Source organism: Choristoneura fumiferana, chromosome 24, assembly GCF_025370935.1.
Source record: "Choristoneura fumiferana chromosome 24, NRCan_CFum_1, whole genome shotgun sequence".
Taxonomy (NCBI): Eukaryota; Metazoa; Arthropoda; class Insecta; order Lepidoptera; family Tortricidae; genus Choristoneura; species Choristoneura fumiferana.
The window spans coordinates 13,567,060-13,578,859 of NC_133495.1; the positions used below are offsets into that span (position 1 = coordinate 13,567,060).

Here is an 11,800-nt window from a genome sequence, read left to right on the forward strand (position 1 = left end):
TGTTGACCGTAGCCGGCATGCTTGCGTTCCTTGTGCTGTGGGCCGGTGCGTCCGGTGAGTATTCAATACAAACTAACAGACAATAGTAGGAAAGAAAGAAAGAAAAAATATTTACGCAAAAATCGGCAAATAAGCAAAAAATGCAATATGTAATAATAACGTATCATGGACAGGGATATTTGGAAATAATTCCGATCCGCATTAGCGATCCCTTCAAATAGCGAACCTACTGTGTTAAAAATAAAGTTGTGTTAAATACTTGTGATGTATACATATCATTTAATAATATTGTAAATCTGTTTTAAAAAAATATATATACCTCGTTGAGTTTCTTGCCGGATTCTTCTCAGCAGAGGTTTTTCCGAACCGGTTGTAGATTTTTTTTTGACATTCATAAGTGCTTGTTATAGCCTAAATTGAATAAAGATATTTTGACTTTGACTTTGTAATTTAACTTACAGATATTAACTCTAACCCACGGTATTCACATTCGCGCTTAGGTTGGTGTAATATGGTGAAGCACGCGTCACGGTTTGACTAGGACTCGGATTCGATTCCCGGCCCCAGCAATTCCGGTTTTTTCAACGGATTTTAGATACCTACAGTGTTATTAAATAAAATAAGTTTAAAATATTAATATCTTAATCAGTTTTTAGGGTTCCGGAGCCAAAATGGCAAAAACGGAACCCTTATAGTTTCGCCGTGTCTGTCTGTCTGTCTATCTGTCCGTCCGTCCGCGGCTTTGCTCAGGGACTATCAATGCTAGAAAGCTGTTATTTCGTACGAATATATATGTAAACTATGCCGACAAAATGGTACAATAAAAAACTATAAAAAAAAATTTTTTGGTTTACCTCCCATAGACGTAAAGTGTGGGTGATTTTTTTTTTCTCATCCAACCCTATAATGTGGGGTATCGTTGGATAGGTATTTTAAAACCATTATGGGTTTGCTAAGACGATTTTTTAATTCAGTGATTTGTTTGCAAAATATTCAACTTTAAAGTGCAAATTTTCACGCTGTCGCGCGCCGTTTGGGTGGAAAAATACTTAGAAAAATATTACTTATTTTTTTCGTAATGGCTACGGAACCCTATTTTGGGCGTGTCCGACACGCTCTTGGCCGGGTTTATTTCCCCTGATCTTGTATTTATTTTTTAGTATTTCTTGTTAGAAATCGGCAAAGCAGGTAAAAAGTCATGGCAAATTAATTTTACACCCACAATCCGAAAAACTCGAACTCGGACCTACTATTATGTAGGTTCGACGATGATGCAAGTACAATTAACAAAAAAACTTATACTAATCCTTAACAGAAACTTGTTCATTGTATTACCTTTTAAAGTTTATTCCCTAGTCTATACCTACTTTTAACACACATTTAGCAGGCTCGGTGTGCAACTTGAGCTCTGAAAACAACGCTTATCGCGTTTGCATCACAATAAGTATTATTTAACCAATTGCAAACCGAGGTTCTTAACCACGGTTTCTGATATGTTCTTTGACACGGTTATTCTGACGTTGGTAGACATTTTGGCAGTTTCGGCTGCATACTGTACATTTTTTTAACGGTCGACGAAATCGCTCGATGTTCAAAGTCAGTACATTACCTACTAAAAATATTACACTTTATTAGTCCGTCGGTTAGATTTTCACAAAATATTGGACACGTATTTTTTCTTTTGTCACCTATAGTATATTTTTTACTAGGGGGCCTCACTCCCGAAAATTAATGCGCTTCATTTTTGTAACGCTTTACATATAATGATAGAATGTCATTTGTTTTATCCAGGAATCTACCCAATTCCCTCCAATAGCCATAATTCACTTATATCGGGCGTGTGGCCTGTAATCATCATCATCATCCCAGCCTATATATATACGTCCCACTGCTGGGCACAGGCCTCCTCTCAGATCAAGAGGGCTTGGGCCGTAGTTCCCACGCGGGCCCAGTGCGGATTGGGAACTTCACACGCACCATTGAATTGCTTCGCAGGTTTGTGCAGGTTTCCTCACGATGTTTTCCTTCACCGCAAAGCTCGTGGTAAATTTCAAATGTAATTCCGCACATGAATTTCGAAAAACTCAGAGGTGCGAGCCGGGGTTCGAACCCACGACCCTCTGCTTGAGAGGCGATAGGTCAAACCACTAGGCCACCACGGCCTCCCGTTCACCTGACCTGGTCACGCTTCAACGGCCTGTAATACGAGCAAAAAATTAAAACATAGATCGTCCTCGTCAAACTGAACAACATCAGTTCAGCGACTTTTAAAAACAATGGAGTCCTTAAATTTTCCTTTTTCATGCAAATTAAATAATCAATCAATCAATCAATGTACGCCATCGTAGAACCCAACTGACGTCCCCTATCACGCCACAAATAAATCAAGGCATTTCGCTTTACATTGCTTCTTCGAGTAAACTTAAAAGTGTAATAAAAATTAAAAAACTAATTATTTTTAAAAGTCGCTGAACTAATGTTGTTCAGTTTTAGGAGTACGATCTATGTTTTAATTATTTGCTCATATTACAGGCCACACCCGGTATACGAATAATTTCCTCTATAATTGTCAGTTTTTTATTTTCGTTATTTTCGTTTGATGAGCTAATGTAGCGTCTGAGAACCTACTAAGGACTAAGGTTAACGTCCCAGTGCTCGACACGCTAATGCCCAATGAATGACACCCTCTATCTATTGCTAATTATGTAACTGACTAAATATAATGTTATTTGTTTTATCCAGGAATCTACCCAATTCCCTCCAAAGGCCAAAATTCACTTATACACGAATTATTTCTTCTATATTTGACAGTTTTTTATTTTCGTTTGATGAGCTAATGTAGCGTCTGAGAACCTACTAAGGACTAAGGTTAACGTCCCAGTGCTCGACACGCTAATGCCCAATAGATGACACCCTCTATCTATTGCTAATTATGTAACTGACTAAATATAATGTTATTTGTTTTATCCAGGAATCTACCCAATTCCCTCCAAAAGCCAAAATTCACTTATACACGAATTATTTCTTCTATATTTGACAGTTTTTTATTTTCGTTTGATGAGCTAATGTAGCGTCTGAGAACCTACTAAGGACTAAGGTTAACGTCCCAGTGCTCGACACGCTAATGCCCAATAGATGACACCCTCTATCTATTGCTAATTATGTAACTGACTAAATATACCTAATGTTATTTGTTTTATCCAGGAATCTACCCAATTCCCTCCAATAGCCAAAATTCACTTATACACGAATTATTTCTTCTATATTTGACAGTTTTTTATTTTCGTTTGATGAGCTAATGTAGCGTCTGAGAACCTACTAAGGACTAAGGTTAACGTCCCAGTGCTCGACACGCTAATGCCCAAAGATGACACCCTCTATCTATTGCTAATTATGTAACTGACTAAATATACCTAATGTTATTTGTTTTATCCAGGAATCTACCCAATTCCCTCCAAAGGCCAAAATTCACTTATACACGAATTATTTCTTCTATATTTGACAGTTTTTTATTTTCGTTTGATGAGCTAATGTAGCGTCTGAGAACCTACTAAGGACTAAGGTTAACGTCCCAGTGCTCGACACGCTAATGCCCAATGAATGACACCCTCTATCTATTGCTAATTATGTAACTGACTAAATATAATGTTATTTGTTTTATCCAGGAATCTACCCAATTCCCTCCAATAGCCCAAAATTCACTTATACACGAATTATTTCTTCTATATTTGACAGTTTTTTATTTTCGTTTGATGAGCTAATGTAGCGTCTGAGAACCTACTAAGGACTAAGGTTAACGTCCCAGTGCTCGACACGCTAATGCCCAATAGACGACACCCTGCTGTCATCTCTATTGCAAATGACAAGATTAAAGATGCCAACTATTGGGACCGTGTCGAGCACTCGTACGTTTAGCTTACATATTAAATCAAAAATTCCGTCGTTAGCTTATTGACGTCTTCTATTTGTCCAGCTATCGACTCCTCCCTGACATTCAGCTTCTTCAAGCAACAGACTATCTTTCGGAAAAATGACGACGTTTGCCGAATGTGCTACGGAGAGTACGACTGTCTCACTCTGGACAAGACGAGGTGCGAATACAACGCCGAAACAGCTGCTATATTCTATGATGGAGACAGACAGGAGGGACAGGTAACTAGTATAAAGATAGATACGGTCGAGTACTTTAATTCATGAGTCACCATGCAACCTTTTCAAAGGAAAAGTCATTACGATTTTCCTAGTTACGAGTAATTGTCTCGAAGTGCAGGGAAAAGTTGAAGGCACCAGGCCACGTGGTAGATCACCAATGAGATGGACGGACCAGATCAAGGCCACAACTAAGTGCTCGGTCTATGAATGTACCCGGAAAGCGGCAGTCTGCGACGAAAAGCGCCTAATCGTGATTCACAATAATGATTTGATGACCACGACCACCCTGGCAAGAGTGTACTGACTAAGAAGAGAAAGAGTTAATTACATAACCCACGACCAGACCAGTACCACTACCATGAGTTTACAGTGACCGTACTCGATAGCGACGGCGTAAATTATTTGTAGAGGCGCTGCACAATTCTCCATACAAATAATTTACGCCGTCGCTATCGAGTACGGTTACTGTAAGCTCATGGTAGTGGTTAGTGGTACAGACGACCAGATGGCCTAGACCTGACTACGAAGCTTGAGGTCCCGGGTTCGATTCCCGTGTCGGGGCAGATATTTGTATGAAAAATACGAATGTTTGCTCTCGGTTCTTGGGTGTTAATAATTTCATTTTATAAATAACACGTAATATATACAATAATTAACAAAAATAAATTAAAATAGAATTAAAACTATACTCGGTTTGGATAGGTATTTAACTAAATGTAAACAAACTTCAGCTGCCAAATTTATTACATTCAAGGATTTTTAAACATTTTACTTATCTATAATTGTAATACAAACTAGACTAGTGTATTTTAATACAGAAATGTAAATGTTTAGATAGTTTAATGGGGGAATTTAAATATTTAAGACTATCCAAACCAAGTATCATCATCATCCCAGCCTATATACTTCCCACTGCTGGGCACAGGCCTCCTCTCAGAACAAGAGGGCTTGGGCCATAGTTCCCACGCGGGCCCAGTGCCAAACCAAGTATAACTTGCTCTAATCCTAAAAAACTATATTTACAAATATCACCCAAGTCGCGGCTGTTGGGCAGGGTGCCCATAAGGCTGGCTGCGTATCCTCGTTGTATGGCAATGCCAATACGTTGACCGAGGAAAGAGCCAGCCCTATGGTCGCCAGCTTTCTTTTTTTTTATTAAAAAGTTTTTTTGCGTCGGGTCCCCACGGGCCAAGAGTTTCAACAGCATAAGCCGCAAATATTAAGTTGTTTGCCAGTTTCTCATATTTATATATAATTATATTTAATTGTTTCCACTGTTGCTATTTCATTTCCTCGCAATCTAAGTGAAAAGCAGTGTAAAACTCGAGCATTTTATTATCCCGAGCATCCCTTCGACGTGTCTATCCACCTATATGAACATCTCGGGTGAAATAGCTCGTTTTATGCTCTTGTTGTACAATCCACTAATTTTCACCCAAGAAACTACCCAATAGGTAGATTGTCATTTGTCATGGCACGCAGGCGTTTCACATGTCATTGCAAAATCAATGCATTTAAGAACAGATTTTTCTTTTGTTTCGGGAGATTACGTAAATGTAATTCCGGGTATATTGACAAATTGGAGAAGAGATTGACAATTTTATTGTCTTCAAATATTTCTGTTTGTACAATCATACTTTTTCTTTCGAAACAGTTGGATTTATTGTTTCATTATAATGACAATAGCTTATAACTTAACTTCTTTCAAATCTGCCTTTGTCATCATCATTTTCTGTACGGTCGAACAAATTGAATCATGAACCTTTTAATAATAAATTTCACTATGGTTTCCTTGACAAAAGTATGGGATGTCAACATGACATTAGTAGCACAAAGGTTCCACCCTGGGTCATGTTTAAATTTTGTTCGACTGTGCGTCTTACTGCAGGGCACAGGCCTCCTCTCAGAATAAGAGATTTTGGACCGTAGTTTCCCATTCTCAACTCTTCAACGTATAATGGCATCGACTTGAAATTTAGTACTTAATTTTGATGATAATGCAAGTACAGTCAACAAACAAACTTATTTTATTACTACTCGCGGCCATACGTGCAAGACGGCTTAGTTTGTTTAACCATTCATGCAAAACTTCATTTCAATTTAAATATTTATTTTATTTCCACAGGAATCGAGTAATATTGCTATCAAGACGCAAGTGGATACGCTACTAAATGACTTGACTCTTCAAGGTAATTTTGTCATTTACTAATTTTTTACAATCATTTACCCGCAGCTAAGTCCGTGTCGTGGCCGGTTTTAGAATAGGACAGAACCATCGCTTCCCAAGGGTGTCGTAAAAGGCGACTAAAGTATCTGATGTGAGGGGGGCAGCGCTCTCTGTTGCCAACTGCGTACTCCGGGCTGTGATGAAAGCAAGGGGAAATAACCACTCTATTTTCCCAACTAGATGGCGCTAGAAGTCGCTACATTAGGTTATGTTATTAAATATTTTACGTTGTTTCGCAGAATCTATAATGGAAGAATACGAGGAATGCGTTCCCATCATATCATCTTACACCAACTGCGATAGAGGTATTTCATCCCAGTATTTTTTTATTTTTAATAGCTGTTGCCCGCGACTTCGCCCCCGTTGTAATTTTTCCAAATTTTCTTTCATTAATACCTTCTCCTGACAGTAACAAACACAACAAAAAAAATTAGCGAAATCGGCCTAGCCGTTCCCGAGTTTTGCGCTTAGCAACACATTTCACGATTAATTTTTATTTATATAGATCTATATACTTTAATTTGAGTGTGTAATAATCGGTATAACAACATTTGATATAATTTCAAAGGATATAACGAAATTTGATATAATTTCAAAGGATATAACGAAATTTGATATAATTTGAATGGATAGGAGGAGCTTCACAGAACTTTTTCATAAAATAAACCTGTCCTAACCCAACGTAATTTTGAACATGAAACTACCGTGAGACCCGGATAACTCACGTCTTAAATCGAGTTTAGCTCAACATGTTTCGGGCTAATCCGTAGCCCTTCGTCTTCGGAAACCCCAAACCCAAACCCAAACCCAAAACCCAACCCAAAGTACATCAAATCGAATTAATAACAATAGAAATAAGAAGATAAATTACTAAGTTTTTAAGATAAATTACATTATATCAAATAAAAATTATATCAATTGTTGCATTAAATCAATTGTAGTTATATCCTTCGTTAGGCACCGTTTTTAATTAACTTGATTTAATGATTTTGCTAGCTTGAATAGTTAAAAGAATAGTAATGTAATTTTGGTTTAAAAGAATTACATCCTCCCAAGTTTCGTGCTGCACATTCCTCTTGGCAATGATGGTCTTTCCGAAAGCGCTGTTAGTAAAAAAGTGACATGTAAAATGCCTTTTGCGGCCTACTAACAGAACAAACGTTTTCATTTTGTTTGTTCCAGAAAACATTTGCTCTGGCTGTCGCACGTGTGATTGCACTTTGGAGGGCAAATGGAACTGTTCGTTAGTGCAGCGCTGCAGACCCGCAAAGACAGAAATCGACCACAGAGTACTAGTGTCTGTTATGGAGACATTAAAATCAGGTATCTTCTTCGTATCATATCGGGCTTAAGAAAAGGACAGACCCATCATGGTGTCGTAAATGGCGGCTGAAGTATCTAACTTGAAACTCTTGAAAGTAGGCAGCACTATTGCAAACTATGAATGCTAACTCCAGCACTGCGGTGTGGAAGACAATAAGAAACAATTACTCAAATAAAAGTCATCTTGAAGGTTCAGATTAAGATGCCAATGCTTAACCGACTACCACAACTTTCGCATTCATTTATTCCATACGTGTATTGGATGTTAAAAATAGGCGTGATGGATGTGATTCTGGTCAATCTTAAAGAAAAAAAAATAGATGCAAGTTTTTTGCTGACTGTACTTTTTGTCAACTGTACTTGCATTGTCATCCACACCAAATTTCAAGTCAATCCGTATACTAGAATTGGGTGAAATTCGACTTAGAATATTTGAACTTAACTCCGCACAAACATGTCAAGTCAAATTAAAACAAGTTAGGTATAAATTAATATAGTCCTTTAACTAAAACGTGATCTGATACCTAAATACAAATGATTCGTTCTAAAAGAGAAAGAATAAACAACGCAAGTGGTCACAGTATTCATTATTAAGAAACAAGAAGACGACGCGAGCGTAGTTTTGTCTTACTTTTACCAAATTCTGCTATATACATATATAATAATTATGTTGTTTTTCCAGAACTTTAATACTCCTAACTTTCCAAAACATGTTAATACTTGTCAAAACTGTTTTCAGATCTCAAACCTTTTCGAGCTAAACGTGAAGCTTATTACGAAAAATCAACATTACAAACAGATAATTTTGAAGAATTAATGAATTGGTTTTATGAAGAAACTGCGCCAGAGCACAATGAAACGTTTAAGAAAATAGCTCACATAAAAGAACCTAGTATCAAAACCAAAAGAGATTCTGAAAATGCACCTACAATTATTGCATTAGATGATGTTCTTAATGTCATTGGTCTTGAAACTAATGACTCGTCTACACTAACCCCAAACCACATTGATAGCCCTGATTCTAGTAAAGACATAGATGATTTTTTGCAAATGCTTGCGCTCGAAGAAGGAAAAGAAACAAAATCACCATCATTGGATGCAACAACTAAAGTAATCGTCAATTTTACCAATGATAATAATAAAATCGATACTAATACGGTTGCTCTGGATACAGATAATTTAAACAAAAAAGGTAAGCGATTTATTAAATTTTTTTCATGTCATATTATGGCAAAAACTATGAAACTGTATTTTTCTTCCGGTATCACAAATATGAATTATTAATCTAGAATCAAATTAATGTAATATTTTTGGTAAGTATCAAAAATAACTGTGATATAAAAAGAGTTCCGGGTGTATTTAGTTTCAAATACAAAGAAAATATGTCTAAATGTTTATTTTTTTACAGATACAAATGATATACTAAATAAAGAAATACTTTTGGAAAAAGATTTTAATCTAATGGATAACTTAGGTTTTATTAACCTCATGAATGTAATGAAAAGAGATGTAAATCAAGTAAACAAAACGGTCGACAGCACCACAGTACAAACAAAAAACATGTCCCTTAATTTAGAAGATAAACCAGTTACTGTTAGGAACATAGACATTGGTGGTAATAATATAACAAATGCAGTAAAATTAAAAAATATCTATGCTAAGAACATGACCTACTCAGAAAAAGTATTACAAAATGAAGTTTTAAATGCATTATTATTATTAATTAAAAATAAACATAAAGAAATAGAACAATTAACTAAGATAAAAGAAAGTGTTATTACATTTATGAATAACTACAATTTCAATTCAACTATACAGTATAAAAGCAAATTAGAAAGCAATCAAGGTAAATCAAGCCACCTAATATTTAAATCTGAAGAAAATCTAAACAAGTATGGCAATTTTAGACGGCATTATTCGAATAATAATGCTGATCTAGTTGAAACATACTCGAAAAAACTAAAAATGGATATAAACGAAGTCGTTCGAGATATTCTTGGGATACGAAAGCATCAGAAATCTAAGGTTTTGTCAAAGGAATTGAAACTTTTGCTGCAAGCCATAACATACTTTTTGAAGAAAAGTAGTGTAACGTCCACAGAAAAGAAAAGTAACAACACTTCGTTCATTGGAAAAGTAAAAAATTTCAGAAGACAATTCAGTCCTACAAATATCGATACTAATTTAAATCCTGTTTTAAAAGCTGTATTAATAATGTTAGAAGTTATAGACAGAGATATGCCCGCGTCAAATGCTTTAGACCCTCTATCACCAAAAGCTAAAAAAGTTTTCAAAAGAATTGTGAGTAGGAATTATGTCGATGACTTTGGGTATAAAGTAAAAGGCCATAACAATTTTACAACTGATTTAAACAACATGGGACTCAATTGGCAGGAATTGACATTGCGTATCGTTAATTGCGCTCCGGCAGATAGACTACATAACATGAAATTACTGTACCTTATATTGTCGAACGACATAATACTATTAAAGGATGCATCAGCTACAACCGACTTTTTCCATAGCCGTCGAATGTCTTTCGGTAATGACTTGGAAAGGAAAGCTTTAATATACCGAATCAACACAGATTTAAGTAGAGTTGATAATATAATACGTCATTATAAAAAAGAAAATAAGGTTACAAATGTGAAAAAACGAAAACAGAAGCAGTCGTTGTTAAAAAAAATTAAAACTTTGTGGAAAACCTCCAAGGACGACTTGATCAATATTTTACGTAAACGATCAAAACCTCATGTTGTCAAAGAGATGGAACGAAAAAAAGCGGAGGAGGAAAAAACACATTCGTTTTTGGAAGTCGTACAGAAGTGGCAAGATAACCTTGATATAATGCCTTTTAGAAACAAAAGGTCCATAAGGGAATATACGAAATTGAAGAATCGAATGAAGAATATTATACCTCATTATTTGAGGGGCAAATTGCATCCAGCCTTAAGCGCTAAAGGAATAGGTGTTAGAAAGAAACCAATAACCTACAAGATGCGACCACAAAGCACAGGTGAGTATTATGTAAAAAGCGTAAAAAAATTACAGTGTAAAATTATTAAAAAAATAAAAACTTTTTAGTAGGGGAAAATTCTGTGAAGGTTATGTATATACGAGTCTTTTAACACGTAAGATATGGACCAATCTGTACTAAAAAAAAGGGTAATGCGAATCACTGACTGACTGACTGATAATGCCCAACTTGGACCACTGGAGCTAGTGACCTGAGATTTGGCAAACATATTCCTTGAGAACCATAGAGGAGCACGGACCAGAAGAGATTCCCTGAAATTCCCATGGAATTTACACAGATAGCAAAAAAAACCATCTTGTCTACATCTTTATCTAGCACTGCTGAGCAAAGGTTTCTTCGAGTGATGAGAAGAGACTGAATCCACATTTATACCATTGAATAGCAAAACTAATGTTAAAGGAAACCTTTCCTTCCTATGTTTACCTTCGCACTTCAGATCATGATATAATTTAAAAAAAAAAATAAAAAAAAAAAATTGCGTAATATGTACGAGTATGGAATCAACTGATGTTCAAAGTTATGGAGCGCACGAACAATAATGTATTTTTACTGTTCCAGTTCATCCAGCCGCAAAAATTGCACAAACGATAGCTACGAGTAAACCAAAGGCAGTAAAGCTAAATAAAATGAAACAGAAGCATTAAATTACATAAGTTACAAAGGTTAAAATTAAAGTACAATATTTAATAAATCTTTTATTTCAAACCATTTCAGTATAAAAATATCAATTGAGTACATCATGCAATGCCATGTGCTCCTATCATTGAGAATTTGTTCCTGGTATTCTTATTCTCTGGATTTTAATCCTATGAATGCCAATTATACTAAAGATGTGTGTTTTTCTTTCATCTTCTAAATACTAGACATTTTATTTCATATTCCTCATATTAAGCAACTGCTTGAGTAAATTGTCCTGCGTTACCCATGGTTGGACCTGCGTTTTCTCAAAATGAATCAATGGTATCTTTCCTTCCAATTGGTTTTTCAGTCTTGATTTTTGACTTGATGTTGGCAAAACTGAAAGAATAAATATTTATAAATTAAGTGATAGTAGGTAGACA

At 35.8% G+C, this 11,800-nt stretch overlaps 2 protein-coding genes across 4 annotated transcripts in view; one reads left to right on the top strand and one right to left on the bottom strand.

Moving 5' to 3' along the window:
* On the top strand, nucleotides 1–11,430 carry LOC141441493 (uncharacterized). The gene is made up of 8 exons (XM_074106255.1): nucleotides 1–54; nucleotides 3,974–4,152; nucleotides 6,278–6,341; nucleotides 6,619–6,684; nucleotides 7,562–7,702; nucleotides 8,442–8,894; nucleotides 9,111–10,718; nucleotides 11,298–11,430. The coding sequence occupies exons 1-8, from the start codon at nucleotides 18–20 to the stop codon at nucleotides 11,381–11,383; spliced, it is 2,634 nt and encodes an 877-aa protein (XP_073962356.1). The 5' UTR covers nucleotides 1–17; the 3' UTR covers nucleotides 11,384–11,430.
* The window catches only part of LOC141441492 (uncharacterized), a 17,139-nt gene continuing 16,760 nt past the window's right edge, over nucleotides 11,422–11,800 (bottom strand). For all 3 annotated transcript variants that reach the window (XM_074106253.1, XM_074106251.1, XM_074106252.1), the window contains one exon: nucleotides 11,422–11,756. In XM_074106253.1, coding sequence (XP_073962354.1) covers nucleotides 11,608–11,756 — 149 coding nt within the window. In that variant the 3' untranslated portion in view covers nucleotides 11,422–11,607. The remainder of the gene's footprint in view (nucleotides 11,757–11,800) is intronic.

Excerpts from the sequence above, each read along its gene's own strand:
- LOC141441493 (XM_074106255.1), top strand. The coding sequence starts at position 18 with ATGCTTGCGTTCCTTGTGCTGTGGGCCGGTGCGTCCG. Across the intron at positions 6,685-7,561 it reads TTACACCAACTGCGATAGAG|AAAACATTTGCTCTGGCTGT; the intron begins GTATTTCATCCC and ends TGTTTGTTCCAG. Across the intron at positions 10,719-11,297 it reads GATGCGACCACAAAGCACAG|TTCATCCAGCCGCAAAAATT; the intron begins GTGAGTATTATG and ends TTACTGTTCCAG.